Source organism: Callithrix jacchus, chromosome 10 (genome assembly GCF_049354715.1).
Source record: "Callithrix jacchus isolate 240 chromosome 10, calJac240_pri, whole genome shotgun sequence".
In the NCBI taxonomy this organism is placed as follows: Eukaryota; Metazoa; Chordata; class Mammalia; order Primates; family Cebidae; genus Callithrix; species Callithrix jacchus.
In genome coordinates this window covers 72613857-72637025 of record NC_133511.1, presented here as the reverse complement: position 1 = coordinate 72637025, position 23169 = coordinate 72613857, and the positions used below count along the sequence as shown (strand labels likewise).

The window sequence follows — 23169 nt, the reverse complement described above, 5'->3', positions numbered from 1 at the left end:
AGTTGCAAAAATCTGATTCTCAAGCTCAGAGTGATGAAGATTTTCTCTCTCTCTTTCTCTCTTTCCTTTTCTTACCTTGTTTGTGGTATGTATGGTATGGGTATATGCCTGTGTACAAACTCATCAAATTGTATATATTATTATATATAGTTTTGTATATCAATTATACTTCAATAAAGCTATTTTGTTTGTGTGTGTGGAAGGTTACATTTTTTTTTATTTTTTATCGCATTTTAGGTTTTCGGGTACATGTGCAGAACGTGCAAGACAGTTGCATAGGTACACACATAGCAATGTGTTTTGCTTCCTTTCTCCCCTTCACCCACATTTGTCATTTTTCCCCAGGCTATCCCTCCCCAGCTCCCCCCCCCGCTGGCCCTCCCCTTTTCCCCCCAATCGAGCCCAGTGTTTAGTACTCCCCTACATGTGTCCATGTGTTCTCATTTTTCCTCACCCTCCTATGAGTGAGAATATGTGGTATTTCATTTTCTGTTCTTGTGTCAGTTTGCTGAGAATGATGTTCTCCAGATTCATCCATGTTCCTACATATGACATGAACTCATCATTTCTGATGGCTGCATAATATTCCATGGTGTATATGTGCCACATTTTCCCAATCCAGTCTATCATCAATGGGCATTTGGGTTGGTTCCAGGTCTTTGCTATTGTCAACAGTGCTGCAATGAACATTCGTGTGCATGTGGCCTTATAGTAGAACGATTTATAGTACTTTGGATATATACCCAGTAATGGGATTGCTGGGTCAAATGGGATTTCTATTTCTAAGGCCTTGAGGAATCGCCACACTGTCTTCCACAATGGTTGAACTAATTTACACTCTCACCAACAGTGTAAAAGTGTTCCTTTTTCTCCACATCCTCTCCAGCATCTGTTGTCTCCAGATTTTTTAATGATCGCCATTCTAACTGGCGTGAGATGGTATCTCAATGTGGTTTTGATTTGCATCTCTCTGATGACCAGTGACGATGAGCATTTTTTCATATGATTGTTGGCCTCATATATGTCTTCTTTCGTAAAGTGTCTGTTCATATCCTTTGCCCATTTTTGAATGGGCTTGTTTGTTTTTTTCCTGTAAATCTATTTGAATTTCTGTAAATTCTGGATATCAGCCCTTTGTCAGATGGGTAAACTGCAAAAATGTCTTCCCATTCTGTTGGTTGCTGATTCACTCTAGTGACTGTTTCTTTTGCCGTGCAGAAGCTGTGGAGTTTCATTAGGTCCCATTTGTCTATTTTGGCTTTTGTTGCCAATGCTTTTGGTGTTTTGTTCATGAAGTCCTTGCCTACTCCTATGTCCTGGATAGTTTTGCCTAGATTTTCTTCTAGGGTTTTTAGGGTGCCAGGTCTTATGTTTAAGTCTTTAATCCATCTGGAGTTAATTTAGGGTAAGGTGTCAGGAAGGGGTCCAGTTTCTGCTTTCTGCACATGGCTAGCCAGTTTTCCCAACACCATTTATTAAACAGGGAATCCTTTCCCCATTGCTTGTTTTTGTCAGGTTTATCAAAGATTGTATATTTGTAGATATGTTGTGTTGCCTCCGATGCCTCTGTTTTGTTCCATTGGTCTATATCTCTGTTTTGGTACCAGTACCATGCTGTTTTGATTACTGTAGCCTTGTAGTATAGTTTGAAATCCGGTAGTGTGATGCCCCCTGCTGTGTTCTTTTTGCTTAGAATTGACTGGGCTATGCAGGCTCTCTTTTGGTTCCATATGAAGTTCATGGTCCTTTTTTCCAGTTCTGTGAAGAAAGTCGATGGTAGCTTGATGGGGATAGTGTTGATTCTGTAAATTACTTTGGGTAGTTTAGCCATTTTCACAATATTAATTCTTCCTAACCATGAACATGGAATGTTTCTCCATCTGTTTGTGTCCTCTCTGATTTCGTTGATCAGTGGTTTGTAGTTTTCCTTGAAGAGGTCCCTTACGTTCCTTGTGAGTTGTATTCCTAGGTATTTTATTCTTTTTGTAGCAAATGTGAATGGCAGTTCGTTCTTGATTTGGCTTTCTTTAAGTCCGTTATTGGTGTAGAGGAATGCTTGTGATTTTTGCACATTGATTTTATATCCTGAGACTTTGCTGAAGCTGCTTATCAGTTTCAGGAGTTTTTGGGCTGAGGCGATGGGGTCTTCTAGGTATACTATCGTGTCGTCTGCAAATAGAGACAATTTGGCTTCCATTTTTCCTATTTTAAAACCCTTTATTTCTTTTACTTGCCTGATTGATCTGGCTAGAACTTCCAGAACTATATTGAATAGGAGTGGTGAAAGAGGGCATCCTTGTCTAGTGCCAGATTTCAAAGGGAATGCTTCCAGTTTTTGCCCATTCAGTATAATATTGGCTGTTGGTTTGTCGTAAATAGCTTTTATTACTTTGAGATATGTTCCATCGATACTGAGTTTATTGAGGGTTTTTAGCATAAAGGGCTGTTGAATTTTGTCGAATGCCTTCTCTGCGTCAATTGAGATAATCAAGTGGTTTTTGTTTTTGGTTCTGTTTATGTGGTGAATTACGTTGATAGACTTGCCTATGTTGAACCAGCCTTCCATCCCCGGGATGAATCCTACTTGATCATGATGGATAAGTTTTTTGATTTGCTGTTGCAATTGGCTTGCCAATATTTTATTGAAGATTTTTGCATCTATGTTCATCATGGATATTGGCCTGAAGTTTTCTTTTCTTGTTGGGTCTCTGCCGGGTTTTGGTATCAGGATGATATTGGTCTCATAAAATGATTTAGGAAAAATTCCCTCTTTTTGGATTATTTGGAATAGTTTCAGAAGGAATGGTACCAGCTCCTCTTTCTGTGTCTGGTAGAATTTGGCTGTGAACCCATCTGGACCTGGGCTTTTTTTGTGTGGTAGGCTCTTAATTGCTGCCTCGACTTCAGACCTTGTTATTGGTCTATTCATAGTTTCAGCTTCCTCCTGGTTTAGGCTTGGGAGGACACAGGAGTCCAGGAATTTATCCATTTCTTCCAGGTTTACTAGTTTATGTGCATAGAGTTGTTTGTAATATTCTCTGATGATGGTTTGAATTTCTGTGGAATCTGTGGTGATTTCCCCGTTATCATTTTTTATTGCATCTATTTGGTTGTTCTCTCTTTTCTTTTTAATCAATATGGCTAGTGGTTTGTCTATTTTGTTGATCTTTTCAAAAAACCAGCTCTTGGATTTATTGATTTTTTGAAGGGTTTTTCGTGTCTCTATCTCCTTCATTTCTGCTCGATCTTAGTTATTTCTTGTCTTCTGCTAGGTTTTGAGTCTTTTTTATCTTGCTCCTCTAGCTCTTTCCATTTTGACGATAGGGTGTCAATTTTGGATCTCTCCATTCTCCTCATATGGGCACTTATTGCTATATATTTTCCTCTAGAGACTGCTTTCAATGTGTCCCAGAGATTCTGGCATGTTGTGTCTTCGTTCTCATTGGCTCAAAGAACTTCTTTATTTCTGTCTTCATTTCATTGTTTATCCAGTCAACATTCAAGTTGTTCAGTTTTCATGAAGCTGTGCAGTTCTGAGTTGGTTTCTGAATTCTGAGTTCTAAGTTGATTGCACTATGGTCTGAGAGACTGTTTATTTTGCATTTGCTCAGGAGTGCTTTACTTCCAATTATGTGGTCAGTTTTAGAGTAGGTGTGATTTGGTGCTGAGAAGAATGTATATTCTGTTGATTTGGGATGAAGAGTTCTGTAAATGTCTATCAGGTTTGCTTGTTCCAGGTCTGAGTTCAAGCCCTGGATATCTTTTTTAATTTTCTATCTAGTTGATCTGTCTAATATTGACAGTGGAGTGTTAAAGTCTCCCACTATTATTGTGTGGGAGTCTAAGTCTCTTTGTAAGTCATTAAGAACTTGCCTTATGTATCTGGGTGCTCCTGTATTGGGTCCATATATGTTTAGGATCGTTAGCTCTTCTTGTTGTATCGATCCTTTTACCATTATGTAATGACCTTCTTTGTCTCTTTTGATCTTTGTTGCTTTAAAGTCTATTTTATCAGAGATGAGAATTGCAACTTCTGCTTTTTTTTTTTTGCTGTCCATTTGCTTGGTAAATCTTCCTCCATCCCTTTATTTTGAGCCTTTGTGTATCCTTGCATGTGAGATGGGTTTCCTGGATACAGCACACTGATGGGTTTTGTTTTTTTATCCAATTTGCCAGTCTGTGTCTTTTGATTGGTGCATTTAGTCCATTTACATTTATGGTTAATAATGTTATGTGTGAATTTGATACTGCCATTTTGATGCTAGCTGGCTGTTTTGCCCGTTAGTCGTTGTAGATTCTTCATTATGTTTATGCTCTTTAGCATTTAGTGTGATTTTGGAATGGCTGGTACTGGTTGTTCCTTTCTATGTGTAGTGCCTCTTTCAGGAGCTCTTGTAAAGCAGGCCTGGTGGTGACAAAATCTCTGAATACTTGCTTGTTCACAAAGGATTTTATTTTTCCTTCACTTCTGAAGCTCAGTTTGGCTGGATATGAAATTCTGGGTTGAAAGTTCTTTTCTTTAAGGATGTTGAATATTGGCCCCCACTCTCTTCTGGCTTGTAGAGTTTCTGCCGAGAGATCTGCTGTGAGTCTGATGGCCTTTCCTTTGTGGGTGACCCGACCTTTCTCTCTGGCTGCCCTTAGTATTTTCTCCTTTATTTCAACCTTGTTGAATCTGACGATTATGTGCCTTGTGGTTGCTCTTCTTGCGGAATATCTTTGTGGTGTTCTCTGTATTTCCTGCATTTGAGAGTTGGCCTGTCTTGCTAGGTGGGGGAAATTTTCCTGGATAATATCCTGAAGAGTATTTTCCAGCTTGGATTCATTCTCTTTGTCCCCTTCTGGTACACCTATCAAATGTAGGTTAGGTCTCTTCACATAGTTCCACATTTCTTGGAGACTTTGTTCATTCCTTTTTGCACTTTTTTCTCTGATCTTGGTTTCTCGTTTTATTTCATTGAGTTGATCTTTGACTTCTGATATCCTTTCTTGTGCTTTGTCAATTTTGCTGTTGAAACTTGTGCATGCTTCGCGAAGTTCTCGTATTGTGTTTTTCAGCTCCTTTCATTCATTCATATTCCTCTCTAAGTTATCCTTTCTTGTTATCATTTCCTCAAATCTTTTTTCAAGGTTCTTAGTTTCTTTGCATTGATTTAGAGCATGTTCTTTTAGCTCACAGAAGTTTCTCATTACCCACCTTCTGAAGTCTAATTCTGTCATTTCGTCACAGTCATTCTCCATCCAGCTTTGTTCCCTTGCTGGTGAGGAGTTTTGGTCCTTTGTAGGAAGCGAGGTGTGCTGGTTTCAGGTGTTTTCCTCCTTTTTGCGCTGGTTTCTTCCCATCTTTGTGGATTTATCCGCCTGTCGTCTGAGTAGTTGCTGACTTTTCGATTGGGTCTCTGAGTGGATGCCCAGATTGTTGATGATGAGGTCTTTCTGTTACTTGGTTTTCCTTCTACCAGTCTAGCCCCTCGGCTGTACAACTGCTGAGGTCCACTCCAGGCCCTGCTTGTCTGGGGTACACCTGTAGCAGCTACAGAATGGTGAGGAATGCTACCAGTTTCTTCTTCTGCTACCTTTGTCCCAGAATGGTGCCCACCTAATGTCAGTCTGATCAGTCCTTTTTGAGGTGACTCTGGATATACAGGGGTCAGGGAGCTGCATGAGGAGACAGACTGTACTTTATAGGAGCTCAAGTGCTGAGCTGTGAGCTTCATTATTCATTCAGGGCTGTTAGGCAGGTGCGTTTAATTCTGCTGCAGCACAACTCTTAGATCCCCTTTTTTTCCTCAGATGCTCTGTCTCGGGTGGGTTGGGGCTTTCTTTCTGAGTGTCCGTGGCACTATCCTGCCCAGCTAGGAGGCAGTCTAGTCCCTATTTGCCTGCCGAGGCTCCGCCTTGCTGATGTGGTGTGGGCCCTGTTGCTGCCAATAAAGCTATTTTTTTTTAAAAGTAACAGAGTGGAAAAAAAAGCACCAAGGTTATTATTGGAACTTTGGGGAACACGGTATTTGCAATGGTTAAGTGTTTGTGAGAAAACTCCTTGAATATTGAGAATGAGTGTTCAAAGATGCAAAAAGAAAACCAGAACACAGTGGTATTTGGGAAATAAAAGATATAGAAATATTCAAAAGAAATGCATGAGCAATGTAAGATTTGTAATAGAGAATAGTGAAATTAAGATTAAACATTGGGCATGTTAATATAGAGGCCATTAATGATTTTGAAAGATGTATATCCATAAAGTGATAGGAGCAGAAACTAGATTTCAGTGAATAAGTAGTAAATGTAATGAAAATAAAATAGAAATTATAAACTTTTTTCCCCAGGAAGTTGTCTGATGCTAATGGGTATGGGCTTTTTTTAGGGATGATAAATTTGTTGGAACCTTAGATTGTGGTGATGGTTGCACAACATTGTGAATATGCTAAAAAAATTGAATTATAAGCTTTAAATAGCTGAGTTTTATAATATGTAAGTTATTTCAATAAAGATGGTACAAAAGTCAGACAATAAATGAGCAAGACAAGAGAAACATGATCAAGACTGTAATTCATTTTTGTTTTAAGGATCAGGGCATGTTTATAGCTTGAGGCAAAAGAGAGGAAGAGGTTGAAGTTACAGGTGAAAGAGACAAGATACTACAGGGAGCTTGGGCCATAGACAAGAGGCAATGAAATCAAGTATTTCTCAGATTAAGAGAAATAGGCATAGATGTGGGCATAGACAGGCACATTTTTAGATGGAAGGGCATAAGTAAAATTCATTTAAATCTGATCACCCCAATTTTCCTGATGAAGTAGAAGTTGTTTTCTTGAAAGAAGGAAGAAAGGTACAGGGGAAAATAGCAAAAACTTGGGCATTAGTTGAAAAGGATATGGTATAACCAACTGCATTATTTTCTTATTGCTGCTGTAACAAATTATCACAAACCTAGTAGCTTAAAACCACATGGATTTGTTATCTGAGAATTCTAGAGTTTAAAAGTCCAGAATCACTTCCAGTGCACTATAATTAAGGTGTCAGCAAGACCTGCATTATTTTCTGAAGTCTCTAGAGGGACATTTTGTCCCCTTGACTTTTTCAGCTTCTGGAGGCTGCCTATATTTTTTGGCTCATGGCCCTGTCTTCTAATTTCAAAATCCGTAATGTATCACCTTCTGTCTTCTCTAACCTGTGCTTCCATACTTACATTTTTCTGTCCCTTCTTCTTATCATCTTGCCTCCCTCTTAGAAGGACCCTAGTGATTAGATTGGGTCCACCAAGATAACTCAAGATAGTCTCCCTATATTAGAATCCTTAAATCAATCACATCTGCAGCCCTTTTACCATGGAAGGTACCACTTTCACAGGTTCCAGGGACTAGAATATAGATATCCTTGCGGAGAAGGGGTGCTGTTTACTTTATTCACCAAGGTCAAGCAAAAGGAATGTGAAGAAGTGATTAAAGTTTGACCGAAATTGGAGACTATCAATTTTTAATGGTGTCAATCTGTTTGATTGTGTGATTGCCTTCATGCAAATAGAACCCCATGATCTGCCTTTTCTTTTGAAAATTCTTACAGTCATTTTACAGAATGAGCTATCTTTCAGAAGCTCTTGTGTCAAGAGAGCTAAAGGACACTTCTGGCAGGAAAGGAAACTGCTCCTGGTACTTCTATGGCACACATTCATAGGTTGTTTATAGAGTTGGTAAGGCAGACATGCCTGTGTAGTAAATATAATTCACCCTTAATTATTAATGAATTGCTATGAGTATGTTTACACACAGTTATGTTGCCCATACCAAAGGCTGCTGTTTGCTGAGTCCAGAGTTGGACCATGTTCACTAGACAAAATCATACAGAGAGGCTACTATGTTGGTTGAAAGATACACAAGCTTGAAAAAGACAATTGATTCCATCCAATCACAATAAGATTACAGAAAAAAATCTCATGAGCGAAGAATCTTTGGTTCTTTATGGCAGTTCCCCATAATTTCTCTACTTACACTTGACTGGGAGTTCTTTATACCTTTTATGTCAAGCAGTTCTCGTACACCAGGTGGATAATGTGAGATTTAGGCAGTTGTCACTATGAAACAGCCTTTCTCCAGATGAGGCATAGACTGACTCTATGAGTCAGAGAAGCGCAAACTGACTCTGTGAGCAGACACAGAGTCAGTCTGCTCTTCAATTGCTAGTCCTCTAAACATGTATACTTTATAAACCACTGGAGGATTTTTGTCTCTTTTTATCATCTCTTTTTCTCACTAGATTGTAAATTCTATGGGGTAAAAAAATTATCTGTTTTATTTACCAATGTGTCTTCAGGGCCTAAACCAAGTGTGACATATGCTGAGTGCTGAATATAAATTTGTTAAAATGTTGAGTTCAAACTCAAAATTTGTTGAATAAATGAGTATAAGAATAAAACAAAACTTTTCTATTTATTAGCATTATTATTGTTATTTTAGTTGCCTTGTAAACAAAAATAGCCTAGAAATACACAGGTAGGTTTTAGACAAATAGAAGAAAGTAAAGCAGAAAATTATAAAATGAAATGAATGAGGGAGTGTGAGAAAAGTTGAAACAAATTTTTTTAAATGGTGGATTATAATTATCAATCTTCAGAGGATCCTAATTTATATAAACTAGAAGCATCTCTAGAGACACTGGTACCACTGTCCCATAGAATATTGAGACTATGACAATGCTTTCTTTCATTCATCATGTTCTTTCTTTCATAAATAGGTCTTAGTAGAAAGTTAAAAAAAATCAATAGGCATACCGTGTCACCTAAAAAGAGTGGAGACACCAAACCCACTTGAGGAATTCATTTTTTTGTGTGCTTACATTTTACGCCTTCAGTTTCCATCTAAGTCAATCATAGTTTCTGAGAACCCAGGGTCCTGTGGATAACCCGCTTCAGTGCAGCCTTCACTTCATTATTCCTTAAGCTGTAGATGATGGGGTTCAACATGGGAGTCACCACTGTATAAGAGAGTGACAGCAGCTTCTTGCTCTCGGGAGAGGCGCTAGATCGGGGTCGGAAATACATGAGGATGGCAGTGCTGTAGAAGAGAGAGACAACCAGGAGGTGGGAGGAACAGGTGGAGAAGGCCTTGTGTTTCCCCTCAGCTGAGGGCACCCTGAAGATGGTAGAGAGGATGCGGACATAGGATCCCAGGATAAGCAAGAAAGGAAAGAGAATGAATAGGACAGTGGCTGTCAGAGCCTCCAGTTCAAACAGAGAGGTGTCAGCACAGACCAGTGCAATGACAGGAGGGCTGTCACAGAAGAAGTGGTTCACCCTATTGGGGCCACAAAAAGGGAAACTGAAAATCCATATGGTTTGCACAGTGGCCACTGGAAACCCTGAGAACCAAGAAGCAGCTGCTAGCTGGGCACAGGATCTGTGGCCCATGACAACTGGGTAGTGCAAGGGGTCACAGATAGCCACATAGCGATCATATGCCATGGTGGCCAGGAGGCAGCACTCAGCAGCCCCAAAAAAGAAGAAGAAATACATCTGAGTGGCACATCCAAGGAAGGAGATGGTTGTGTCTTGAATGATCAGGGTCCCCAGCATCTTGGGCACAATGACCAAGTTGAAACCTATCTCCAGGAAGGACAAGTTTCTGAGGAAGAAGTACATAGGACTTTGTAGTGCAGAGTCAGCTGTAGTGACCAGGATGATGAGGACATTGCCCATTAATGTAACCAGGTAAATGGTCAAGAAAAGGAGAAACAGTAGAGCCTGAAGCTCAGTGGATAGGGCTGAAAAGCTCACAAGAACAAATTCACTGACAATTGTCCAGTTTTCCCACATCATTCTTCTGCCCAGGACTTCACTGGGCATTCAAAATCTAGGAAGGCAGAAGAAATCTCATATGTTATTTATACCTCTATTATACTCTTATAAAAGGGACTTCCTGTGGCCTCATTCTTTACTTTCCTTGTTATAGTTGTTGAGTATCAAACATCTATACTTTCCAAAATGTAATAAAGGAAATTTTACCATTAGACTTTCATTTTTGGGGAGAGAATTCTACTTTTTCAGACTGAATTAGCATACCATATATATCTATACATGTCCTTATTTTTCTGTTCTTGCTAGAGAATGGCCAAAATCACAGCTTTACGTTCATGCCCCTAACTTATCTCTCCTCAATAATGGTGCTAAGAAAGTCAGACCAAGCCTTTATGAAGAGAGAGGTCTTGACACATAATGAAAAGCGGTGAAGTCAGGCAGGTATATGTTTTGCAAAACAAAAATGTAGGAAGGAGAAAATCAAAGAAATTGATTCAACAATTACCAAATGACTCCTGAGTAGGAGATCCAAATGGGTCTCAATCTCAAGAAGCCCATACTCAGGAAGGTTTCACTATATTTTAAGAATCTCAGTTTCTACACTCTGAAAATTGCAGTGTAAACAGAAGACACACAACATAGGCAGTGTGGCTTATGTTGATCCCAGGGATGAGTATTTTCCAAGTAGTTATATGTGTCAAGATAGCATCAGAACCATGGACAGAATCTAGATGGCTTAAGCATAAATTTTTTCATTAGCTCTCTTGGTTCACTTGTGTCTTGACTCTCAAGAAACTTGAAGCTCACATTTTACATGTTAATAAAATCCAACTTCAATATGCAAGTGTGACCAATAATATGAAATCCTATGAAAAGGAAACAAAAGATTTTATCATTGCATTAATAACTAAGCTTCGAAATTGGGACCCTGAAATTCCTTGTGATGACTATAAACGCATAGAGGAATAGTCTGAAGCACTTAGCATGCTGTCTGCTATCCTGTACATACTCCATAAATGTTGACCATTATAATTATTGATATAATGCTAGGCCTATCTTCTAAAATTTTCTTATCCAACTCATTGCCAAAATTCACTATAGGCCCTCTATTCAATCTCTAAGATAAAATAATAATTTATTCAATAAATATTGATTATCAGAAGATAATTTTGTATGCCATGCTCTGTTTTAGATACTGAAGATAATATATTTGTAAATAAAACAAGCAAAAATCTCTGCCCTTATAAAACTCATCTTATCATAGGAAGACAGGTTATAAACAAATTATGTTAGTAGAAAGTATAGTATATAAGAGCAATGAAGAAGAAATAAAGTAGTGGAGAAGGAGATAAACACTTGGGGTGGAAAGTGTCGGGGAAATCTTCACTGATAAGATGATATTTAAGTAAAGTTGTGAGCAGGGGCAAGAGGTGAATTTAGAGTGGGAAGGAAGGAGGGAGGTAAAGAGAAAAAAATGAGAAAATGCTAAATTTTTTGCTGATTCATCTTCATTAAAAAATATTCAACCAGGAAATCACTTTTTTTTTTTTTTGAGACAGACTCATGCTCTGTCGCCAGGCCCCAGGCTGGAGTGCAGTAGCACAACCTTGGCTCACCGCAATCTCCACCCCCTGGGTTAAAGCAACTCTCCTGCCTCGGCCTCCTGAGTAGCTGGGACTACAGGCACACGCTACCATGCCCAGCTAATTTTTAGTAGAGATGGGGTTTCACCATGTTGGCCAGGATGGTCTCCATATATTGACCTCGTGATCTGCCTGCCTCAGCCTCCCAAAGTGCTGGGATCACAGGCGTGAGCCACTGCGCCCAGCCAGGGAATCACTTCTTTTGTGAAAACATCCTTGGTATCTTATCTACTTTCATACTAAGAATGAACATTTATGAAGCATCAAATAAGCTCCACACACCATTCTAAGTGTTTTGCATGTATTATCTTATTTAATTCTCACAACACCTGAAGATACAGAGAGTATTATACCCATTTTACAGTGAAGGAATCTGAGACCCAAAGAAGTGGAGTAATTATTTCAGCAAGTTTTTGCATCCTGGATGGTCTGTGTCTATGTCAGGGATTTGGCCATCAAGAGACACTTGCACTCACTTTTTCAGAATGGGAATAAATCTGAGCCCACAGGTGAGGATAAGCCAGTGTTCAGTACAGGGTGGTAGTAAAAGCAAAGCAACACAATTTCTAAAGAGAGTCAGAAATCCTAATACATTAGTAACATTGGAGAGCTAGAATACCACTTTCATAGTTCTTATTTTAGAATAATCATTAATGAATGTATCTGTCTCATACTCTAGATGACATGATCCTTGGAATAGAAATTGTTATTCAATTATTTTTTTTTTTGAGACGGAGTTTCACTCTTGTGTTATTCAATTTTTTACCCTAATGCCAAGAAAGGTAGATACCAGGTAAATTGTTATTGAATGAATTAATAGATAATGAAGAAAATGTGGTAATCAAGGAAGCATCTACACCTACACAAAGTAGGTACCATGAGCCCCATTCATAAAGAATTTTGATAAAAACACAAAAGAATATTACATAGCATCATATAATTAACTTGGACTTAATAAAAAGAGATATAAATGTACTTGTCTGCTTCCTCCATCTCAAAATCCCTCTTTGTACTTCCCCTATTTCAGTAAATGGCACTACCCCAAAGTACAAGCCAGGAACTGCAAACTGGGATATAATCCTTTAATTCATCCCCCAAATTTGATTACTTTTACTCTTTTTTTTTTTTTTTGAGATGGAGTTTCACTCTTGTTACCCAGGCTGGAGTGCAATGGCGCAATCTCGGCTCACCACAACCTCCACCTCCTGGGTTCAGGCAATTCTCCCACCTCAGCCTCCTGAGTAGCTGGGATTACAGGCACATGCCACCATGCCCAGCTAATTTTTTGTATTTTTAGTAGAGATGGGGTTTCACCATGTTGACCAGGTTGGTCTCGATCTCTTGACCTCGTGATCCACCCACCTTGGCCTCCCAAAGTGCTGGGATTACAGGCATGAGCCACCGCGCCAGGCCTTGATTATTTTTATTCTTAAACACTAATTCAGTGTCACCTCTCCAGTTCCACCACCACTGAATTTAGGTTCTGGATTTCTCTGGCCTGGAGTATGGTAGAAACCTGCTTCCAGTTCATTCTCTTCAAACCATCCGTGGCTTGTATGTGATCTGTCAGCAACTCTGGTTAAGTCACTTACCTGCTTAATGTCTTTCAATTACTCCATGTGGCCTCTGGGACAAAGTAAATTCTTCAAAGAGGTATTTTCCTATGATCTCTGCTTGTTTTTCCAGTCATACAAAAATACTTTGTGTTCCCTACACACATCACAGTCTCTCAGCACTCATTGTGTTTGTGCATGTGGCGCTCTTTTGTTGGAATCCTTTCCCTGAAACTATGTACAACTTTTTTTTAGGTTTTGGGTTATTCTTATTTGCTTTACTTCAAATTATTTACCCACACTCTCTTTATTTTTAATTGATATGTAATAGTATAGTACATATGTACAGTACATATTTTGGGGGTACATAGGATATTTTGATACATGTATATACAATGTATAATGATAAAATTAGGGTGATTGGGATATCCATCACCTCAAGCATTTACCGTTTCTTTGTGTTGGGATTGTCATTATGTTAAGTAAAATAAGCCAGGCACAGAAAGACAAATATCACATGTTCTTACTCATAGGTAGGAGCTTAAAAAAGTATAACTTTCTGCTCATCTTGCAAGAATTGGCTAAAACATCACTTTCTTTTTGAAGTTTCCTGCCCTCCCTTGGCAGAAAGAAGGATGGTTTTTTTGGCTGTCTCATAACACTTTGTGTACAGCTCTGTTAGAGTACTTTTATAATTATGTGCCTGTGCATCTATTTATGCTATCTTAATCGTTAACATCATGAGGACAAATCTGTGTGTTCATCCTGTATCTTTTGCACCTAAAGTGCTAACTCCAATGCTCAGTGTTTAATGCAGCCTAAGGTTTAATTATCTTTATAGTACTTTGATGACACTGTTGGATCACTAACTGAGCCTATAGTCAAAGTCAGAACTCTAAGTGTTTTTTTAAATAAGTGGTATATTGGGTTTTGTCTTCCAAGGTATATTTCTTTTGTTTAAATATTTTGCTATGTTCTGAGAAAATATTTTAAAAGCTTTACTCTAATACAATAGCTTTATATCACTCAGTGTGTCTCAGGTATCCACTCCCGTAAAATATTTAATCAAACTGTTTTCTGGGAGAGAGTCAAGACACTGAGACACATCAATAAACCATATCCTAAAATTGATTGACATCAATTTTTTAATCTTAACTTTCTGGGAAAAACCATCTACTTTTTCTATCAGTGACCTTAAATAATTTCAGATACTGGTTGGGTTTTTAAAAAAACACAGTTATTTTTAGGGCCCATGCTCTCTTTTCCTGTCTTTGAGAAATGTGTCCAAGAAGACACATTTTTTGTGGTAAGCCTCTATACAATACACAAGAGGTTGCAAGTCTGTGCCCCATCTTCTCAGCCTTTACTCACCTCCTGCCAGTGACAACTGTCTGTATAAATTTCAGAGAAGCTCTGGTCTGTATCAGTCACTCTAGAGCAGCCCTAGGCTATTTCTGAGTGAGTGACTCCAGGAGAGTCCTAAATTATGGCTTTGTCTGTTGCAAGTCATTCCAGAGAAGCCCCGGGCTGTGTCAGTGGCATCAGTCATTCCAAAGATGCTCTGGGCTGTGCTTGTCTCAGTCCACAATGCTGGCGAATTCTGGATTGCATCTTTGTCACATTCTCAGAGAAGTTTTGTCACAGGGTTGTGTTGGTCACTCTTAGGTAAATCCTGGGCTGTGGCTGGGTCAGTCCCTGTGAAAAAGCCTCGAGCTGTGCAGCATTTTGTCACTCTAGAGGAGTTCTGCACTGGGTCTGTGTCAGTCACTCTAGAGAATTCCAGGCTGAGTCTCAGGATCATTTCATCCCCTGCTGTTTACTGTAGGGAAGTGACTCCCCCAATGCTTCATTTCCTAAGATGAAGTAATAGATTCACTTTTTAACAGGTATGAGTTTTGGGGAATTCCCAGGAGTGCAAAAATCCTTGAAGATGCTGCAATCTTGTAATTAGAGGAAGGTCTTTGCTGCAGCTCCAATTTTTTCTGCACTTGTGAGGCTACAAGTGTAAAGGGACAAAACTCAGTGGTTTATCTATCCTCCAAGATTTATACCCAGGAGAGATTTGAGGAATATACCAGTATTCTTTTCATAGTTCTCCTCACTTTTAATTCTTTTGGGCTGGTTATCAAGAGTATTTCTGATCTGGACTCAGGAGAAGTTTTCAGGCACGAAGAGGATAACCAATTAATCATTGGCTAAACCAAGTAGAGACTATTAATAAAAACCATAAACAGTTCATTGGGGATGCTGTTGATTGGGGCAGTGATTATCTCCAGGTTAAGATTAAGAAACTCCAATTAACAGTTTCAACATTCTAACCTTTCTGCAATAGGATTTGAAGTTGAGGGAGTAAGGCAAAGTCAATGCTTTGGGATAAAATTTCCCCCAGATAATAAGGGCTTCATTCAAAGACCCAAATGGACATCTGAATATTTCTTACTGTTTTTGAAAGAGATCTTTTTGATTGCATGTTTCTTATTGAAAGTAGCAATCTTATCTGCCTTGATCGTTACTGTTTGGTTAGTATCTAGCATGGTATTCGCACTTATGCACTTGAATTTTTCTACAAGTCATATTTAATGTACTGGTCTGTCTCACTCCTATCTATATAACTTGAGATTTTCTATTTTGATTGATTACAATGGCATGCCCATCTTGCACTTTGTTCTATGGAAATACTTCACATTTCCCAAAAAAATTGATAATAGAGAGGTTACTCAGTGGATAAAAATTAATAGCTATTGATTGTTTCCCTGATAACCCTTTTCTTCTTCTGGTATATACTCTAAATCCCTGTTGGTTCCCATGCCTACTTGGGATTACAACTAAAGATAATGTAAGAGTAGATATGGTCACCTGAGTCCTCACTGCCATTCTTCATCTCATCCTCTCCCTCTCCCCAGTCCTGCTCTCAAGAATTTGGAGAAGGAACAATTGTAACACAGGCTGCAATGGCCAATAAACAAATGCACAAGATCCACTTTGAGTCTTGCTTCATTCATCCAACAAATATTTAGTGGATGCCTAACAAGTAGCAGGCACTAGAAATTTAAATTAAATTTAATAGACATTTTCCATGGCCTCATGGAACATACAGTTTAGAGAAGGGGCAAACATCAAATAACCAAGTAAGAATGTGAAATTATACCTGTAATGAACATGTAACTAGAAGAAAGCTATGTGTCTTCAAAAATAGCACCACCATTTCTCCTTTCCCTGGACATAAACAATAAGCCTGAGAGACCTGGATAATAATTTAATAAAATTATGAGCAGCAACCCCAAAGCTTCAGCTTTATTTTAGGATTCCTAAACAAGAAGCCTTTAAGAGGTAAATCAATCCATCATGACCTACTGTCTCAGTCCCAGAAATCTCAAACGGGACCACTATAAAAATGGGAGATGAAGAAAAAAAAACATCACTGCCCTGTGTAATGATGCATGGTTCTGAATCCATTGTGAAAAATAAAGATACCTTGAAAATAATAAATTAAATAAGAAAATATTTATTTTCTACATGTGTGTAGACTCTTATTTCTAATAATTAATGTATTTCTTTGGGAGACGAGTTTGAATATTTGTGTTTGGTTCAAATTACTCATGGAACAATCTGAAGAAAAACAGATGCATCAGTTGCTGATACATCTACCCACACTGGTGGGTAGGTATTGAACTTGGAAAGGTCTCTACACATTGACCTGTGTTATACATTTAGGGTGTTAGTGATCATTATTTTCCATGGTAATCTTTTTGCCTGTACAAATTGATGGGGTACAGGTGAAATTGTTACATGTACATGCTGCATGATCAAGTGATCAAGTCAGAGTATGTAGGGTGTCTCTCACCCTGGAACAATACATTTTTTTTTTTTATGAGACAGAGTCTCACTCCATCGCCAGGCACCAGGCTGGAGTGCAGTGGCGTGATCTCGGCTCACTGCAACCTCCGCCTCCCGGGTTCAAGCAATTCTGCCTCAGCCTCCCGAGTAGCTGGGACTACAGGCACGTGCCACCATGCCCAGCTAATTTTTGTATTTTTAGTAGCGACGGAGTTTCACCATGTTGGCCAAGATGGTCTTGATCTCTTGACCTCATGATCTGCCTGCACTGGCCTCCCAAAGTGCTGGGATTACAGGCATGAGCCACTGCACCCGGCCATACATTTTTGTTTAACTATAGTCATCCTATCAGGGGTCATTTTTAAATGTTCTGATTAAACCCTTTTGGTTTTTTCTTGACTCATACACTCAGATGATGACAAGCACTTCTAACAGGAGGACTGTAGTGGACACTGTTGTAGTTCCTTCTTAATCCTTCTGAGTCACTTTTACTGGCTCTGTGCCTCCTTTCTCAGTTTCTTTGAGGTTTACTTAAAAAAAAATTATCAACTTAGTGAACATATCCACCACCTCCAAACGTTTTCGTGTGTGTGTGTGTGTGTGTGTGTGTGTGAGAGAGAGAGAGAGAACACTTAGCATAGCCTTTACTTGATTTCTTTCTAACAGCTTGCATCTGAGAGCTGCAAAAGAATGTCCTTGGGTATTAGGAACCCTCTCCGGGACACAGAGGTACCTGAGAGTTTTACTTGTTCCCTTCACTCACCTCACAGTCCACTAATAGTCAATGGATGGCTGGAGTGGAACAAAAGCCTGCTTCCTATGCCCTGATATGAACAAACTCTGAGGTTTATGTATGCTCTGGGGTTCCTCACTGGATCAGGTTGAATATGGGATTTCAATTGAAATTGCACCTTTGTTTAGCCTCTTCTCCATTTCTACTCAACTTTTGCCATTCAATTAATAGTTTTGCCTTAACAAGTCAACTTTATTTGAGTCCTTGGCTCCATATCTGATTCTAGGAGAACCTGGCCTGTGATGAAAGTCTTTGGTCCTAAGACAAGTCTAATTCCCATGGGTTTAGGGTAGGTATTCCTAAAATGTGGAAAGGGATTCATAACGCCGTGATATGAAGGAAAAAGCTTCAGGCTTGACTTTCTGTGTAAATAATATTCATTTATTTTATACCTCTTTTATGGATCCCTTCCAGGCTTTCAGAACACCTATGCTCTACTACAGGAATTGGTTTTGCTCTAGAATCAGCCCTCCTTTCTTGAGCAGTGCATTTCCCCACATGTAATCTACTTTTAAGACTCCTATCAATTCTTCCTCCAAAACTTATTTTAAATTAATTCCTATACATACCATTCTACTCCAGGTCACCATCATTTCTCAGTTGGACTACCCACCCATTTATTCATCTTACATACACTACTGAAATATCAGAGAGTGATTTCATTGTAATGTGAAAATTTTTCTTGGGCAAGACAAATCTTCAACAATGAGGTAAATGGCTTTAGGCTTTGGCATCAGGAACCCTTGTGGCTATGTTATACAAAAATTTTAAAGTGTGCCTGCATCTAAGGTCTCATCCCCAGAGAGGAGTATCACTTGCTTTATGCAGCTTTTGGCTTCTGACAAGTGGCACTGACTCCCATGACCACCTAAGGACTATTCCCTACCCCCGTTCAAATTGTCTCAGCATCAAACATCATTGTTCTAATCAAAGCATTGTTGGTATTTTCATTCTACTGTTGTTGCATATTTTAATGATCTACTGTGGCAACCTCCAGCCTCAATGAGCTGCCTGTCCGGGCAGTCTACATTGTCTCTCTGGGGACCAAATGTTCTTTCTATTAATGCTTTGAAGTTATGTATATTTTGAGTCTAGCCTAACCCTAGCCCTACTTCCCAATAATATCTTTAATGCAAATGTTTGTATAACATAAGCTTTTCAGGAATGCCTATGTCATATTAAAAGAGAAACACTTGGCCTGGTGTAGTGGCTCATGCCTGTAATCCCAGCCCATGGGAGGCCGAAGCAGGCCAGGAACTTGAGGCCAGGAACTCCAACGTGGCAAAACGCAATCTCTACTAAACACACACACACACACACACACACACACATTAGTTTGGCTTGGTGTAGCATGCCTGTAATCCCAGCTACTCGAGAGGCTGAGGCACGAGAATTGCTTGAACCCAGGAAGCAGAGGTTGCAGTAAGCTGAGATCGTGCCATTGCACTCCAGCAGCCTGGGTAACAGAGAATACCCTGAAAAGGGAAGGAAGGATGAAAGGAAGGAAGGCAGGCAGGGACGGAGGGTGGGAGGAAAAAGAAAAGAGGAAAGCAATGGAATGGAAAGGAAAGGAAAGGAAAGGAAAGGGAAACAATTATGCTGCATGCAGTGGCTCACACCTGTAATCCCAGCACTTTGAGGGGCTCAGGCAGAAGGACTACTTGAACTCAGAAGTTCGATACCACCCTGGGCAGTGTAGCACGACCTCATCTCTACTAATTTTTTTTAAATAGCCAGATATGGTGGTCTACACCTATATTTCCAGCCACTAGGGAGGCTGAGGCAGGAGGATGGCTTGAGCCCAGGGGTTTGAGGCTACAATGAGCCATAATTCTGCCACTGAACTCCAGTCTGGGTGATAGAGAGAGACCCTGTCTCAAAAACGAAACAAAACACCAGAAACATTTGAGCAGTTCTTATTTTTGAAGAGTTACAGAAATGTTGGAAGAAGACAAGCATGTAAAAATAAGTATATGTACATTCTGTACAGGTAGTACATACAAAACATTTATTAATAAACTTGAAATGGGTGCATATAGGAAGGAGTGATTTATGCCGCTTGAGGGCTCACAGTGGATGGAGTCTCGAGAGATTAAATAGATTCGGCTAAAATGAACCTTTCAAAAGAAGAGAAAATGAAACACCAAGACATTACCAATTGCTAATCATCCAATCTATAACTCAGAAGTTTGCCTTTTCTCTGATTTAATCATCCATTTCTTTTTTTTACTCAAAATTTATTTCATTCAAATTAAAATTTCATTGAGTTTTTACAAAATACTAAATAATCAAAATTCTAGTTGTTTCATGACAAATGTTATTGATGAGTTATGGGGAAACAAACACCTCATAAATTGCCGGCGAGAGCATAAAATGGTACAGTAAGTTCAGAGGACAGCTAGACAGACAATCAATATACAGCAACATTATTTAACACGTATGTAACTTTTGCCCAAGAAATCCAGTTTTTAGATTTCTAATTGTCAGGTACACTAGCAAAAATATAAAAAAGATATATGCATAAGTCTGTTATTTGCAGCACGATTTATAGTACTAAACGACTGGCTAAATTAGGGCACATCTACCAATAGAGTACTATCAGGTTATAAGAAGAAGGAGAAATCTTGTGGTTAACGAACACTTATTCTGAAGTCACCTGGGATTTGTATTAAAAGCTATGACTGAAATTTGCGACATTACTTCAACAGAACATAAGAACCTCAATATGGAATAGACAGCTTAGGGAAGATCACGTTATTCTTCCTGGGAAAAATCTAGTGAGAAGGAAATGGTTATTGGGGTTATAAAGGCATATGCATGTGAAATTTTGATCTATCCTTGTACATGCATACTGCATACCAGTAAGCTTAAAAGAACGAACTGAAGTAAGATGGTGAGGAGAGTTATGTGTTGGGAAAGATCATGGGATTTTCTATCTCACGAATGGAGAATCAGATCTGCCCAGAGGAAGAAAAGTGACAAGATGATTTTTAATGGGTTTTACCCTCTGTTACCATGTGTGCCCCCATGTTATAATGACTAGCGTTTTCACATTGTACACAATATATGCCACACGCAAATGTAAATATCTGGAAATACTTGACCACAGAAGTGCTGACATACCAATTGAAACAAGAGAAACAATGTAAGTCTGCAATGGGCAGACTTTTGGAAATGGCAGCTGGGCTTCATCTCACTGGAGATGTAGAAAGGTGCAGAAAGGAATCTCAAATCTGGGACTCATTTTTTCTCATCCCATAAGATGTAGTCTTACTTCCTAAGGGCTATGGGATACAGTTTTGGAGGGCTAGGGCCTTGCATACCGTCCTGCTGAGGGCATTCTTCACCTCGCTATTTCTCAGGCTGTAGATAATGGGGTTCAACAAGGGAGTCACAACAGTGTAGGACAATGATAGGAGCTTCTTGCCCTGAGGAGAATTATTCGATTTAGGCCGAAAATATGTGAGGCTTAATGATATATAGAAAAGAGAGACAACAAGGAGGTGTGAGGAGCACGTAGAGAAGGCTTTATGCTTCCCTTTAGCTGATGGGATCTTGAGGATGGCAGCAGCAATGAGAGTGTAGGAACACAAGATCAGCAAGCAGGGGACCATGACCACCAGAATGGTTCCAACGATGGCGTAGATCTCAAACAGTGCTGTGTCTGCACAGACCAGCCTCAGCACAGGTGGGCTGTCACAGAAGAAGTGGTTCACCTTGTTGGTGCCACAGAATGGAAAGCTGAAGAGCCACGTGGTCTGCACAGTAGCTACAGGAAAGCCTGGGAACCAGGAGGCAGCAGCCAGTTTGGCACGTGTCCGCTGGTTCATGATGATGGGGTAGTGCAAAGGACTGCAGATGGCCACATAGCGGTCATATGCCATGGTGGCCAGGAGGAAGCATTCAGCCACCCCAAAGAAGAAGAAGAAGTACATCTGAGTGGCACAGCCAAGGAAGGAGATGGTTGTGTCCTGGGCAAGCAGAGTCCCCAACATTTTGGGCACAATGACTAGGTTGAAGCCAATCTCCAGGAAAGACAAGTTTCTGAGAAAGAAGTACATGGGGCTGTGTAGCATGGGGTCGGCTAGTGTAACCAGAATGATGAGGCTGTTTCCCAACAGGGTGACCAGGTAGATAGTTAGAAATGTCAGGAAGAGCAATGACTGTATTTCAGTAGGCAGGGAAGAGAAGCTCATGAGGATAAACTCACTTATTCTTGTCCAGTTTCCTGTAGCCATAAGTATGAGCAAAAGTGCCCAGCTGTGGTCACATAGAAAAAGTCTTCATTGGAAGTCAGATTATCAATTTGTTTTCAGATTCCCTTTTAGTGTCAGGGAAAGAGGCAAGATCAGCACCTCAGCTGGAAGAGGAAGGGCATTGGGTTGTCTAAGAATAAAAATACAATAAAGAATAGCCAGAGCCTAATCTATGAGATGGGCCTGAATCAGGCTCTAGAGGCATTGATATTTCTGTTCACACATTAAGTTATTCAGAAATGCCATGCAAAGTCAGAATCATGAGTTTCTGAAGGAACCATCAAAGGATACATTTTGGAAGAAAGTGATGTTTCTGAAAATACTTAAACTTATGAAACACACACAGTGTTCATAATTTCATAAAAGAACATATACATTTAAATTTATCAAAACTTTAGAAATATATTTATAACTATCACGAAGAATACATTTGATAATTTTTCTACTCTTCAATGAATCTTTTTTGACTGGCTAGAATTTGAAAGGAGGGTGAGAGGTTGGCATATATTGAGGACTATTCACATAGGCATGTTTTTGTTCTTTTATATCTCTGGTTTATATGTGAGGAAACTGATCCCAGATAATTTAAGGAGCACCAATAACATGGCAGATCTTAAATCAAAACCACATCTATTGGATTACAAAAGACTTCAGAGTTTTACTAAACCATGCTTTGTTGAACTGTCATGCCTTATCTGATCACTAACTCATTAATTAGAATTGGGATTTCTGCAAAATCACAGTGAAGACAGACAAAAAGATAAGCAAGAGAACATCATTAACATTAAGAGGTTTAGGAGATTTCCTAGACACAAGTGGATCCCAATTTTGTATTATTGGTTTCTAATTTTAGTTGATTATCTAGAGGCTCTTCTTACTGTCTTTGTAATCTAGAATATTGAAGTCTAATGGAGAAATGGTGATATGAAGCTGGGAAACGAAGCCTGCTGAGAGGCTGGGATAAATAAAAAAAGAAATGAACGTGATCAGCAAACTATGGTAAAAAATTTTAATAATAAACATTAGGAGCAGTAAATTGACAAAAAGTAAAAGATAAACAAGATGTGGACAATGTTTTGGATATGATACTTTAATAGATTTTTATTCTATGCTGAGAATTTTGGACTTTATAGATGAGGAGAGTCACTTTAATATTTGAAGCTGCAGAGTGACATTGTCATAATGCTATGTAGAAGGATCACTCTGACATTGTTGAGAGAATGGGATAGAGAAGGGATTAAAAGCTGTAGGCCTGGGATCAAGAAGAGGTGGCATATCCATAATTACTCTCAAT

General features: G+C 39.2%; 2 protein-coding genes across 2 annotated transcripts; both read right to left on the bottom strand.

Annotated features, from left to right (window-relative positions):
* Positions 1-6535: 6535 nt before the first annotated feature.
* OR10A4 (olfactory receptor family 10 subfamily A member 4) lies at positions 6536-10204 on the bottom strand. The gene has a single exon (XM_002754964.6). It carries the CDS (start codon positions 9839-9841, stop codon positions 8867-8869), a length of 975 nt encoding a protein of 324 aa, XP_002755010.4. The 5' UTR covers positions 9842-10204; the 3' UTR covers positions 6536-8866.
* A 10524-nt stretch (positions 10205-20728) lies between these two features.
* Positions 20729-21890, bottom strand: LOC100413831 (olfactory receptor 10A2). The gene has a single exon (XM_035264333.3). It carries the CDS (start codon positions 21855-21857, stop codon positions 20904-20906), a length of 954 nt encoding a protein of 317 aa, XP_035120224.2. The 5' UTR covers positions 21858-21890; the 3' UTR covers positions 20729-20903.
* Positions 21891-23169: the final 1279 nt, after the last annotated feature.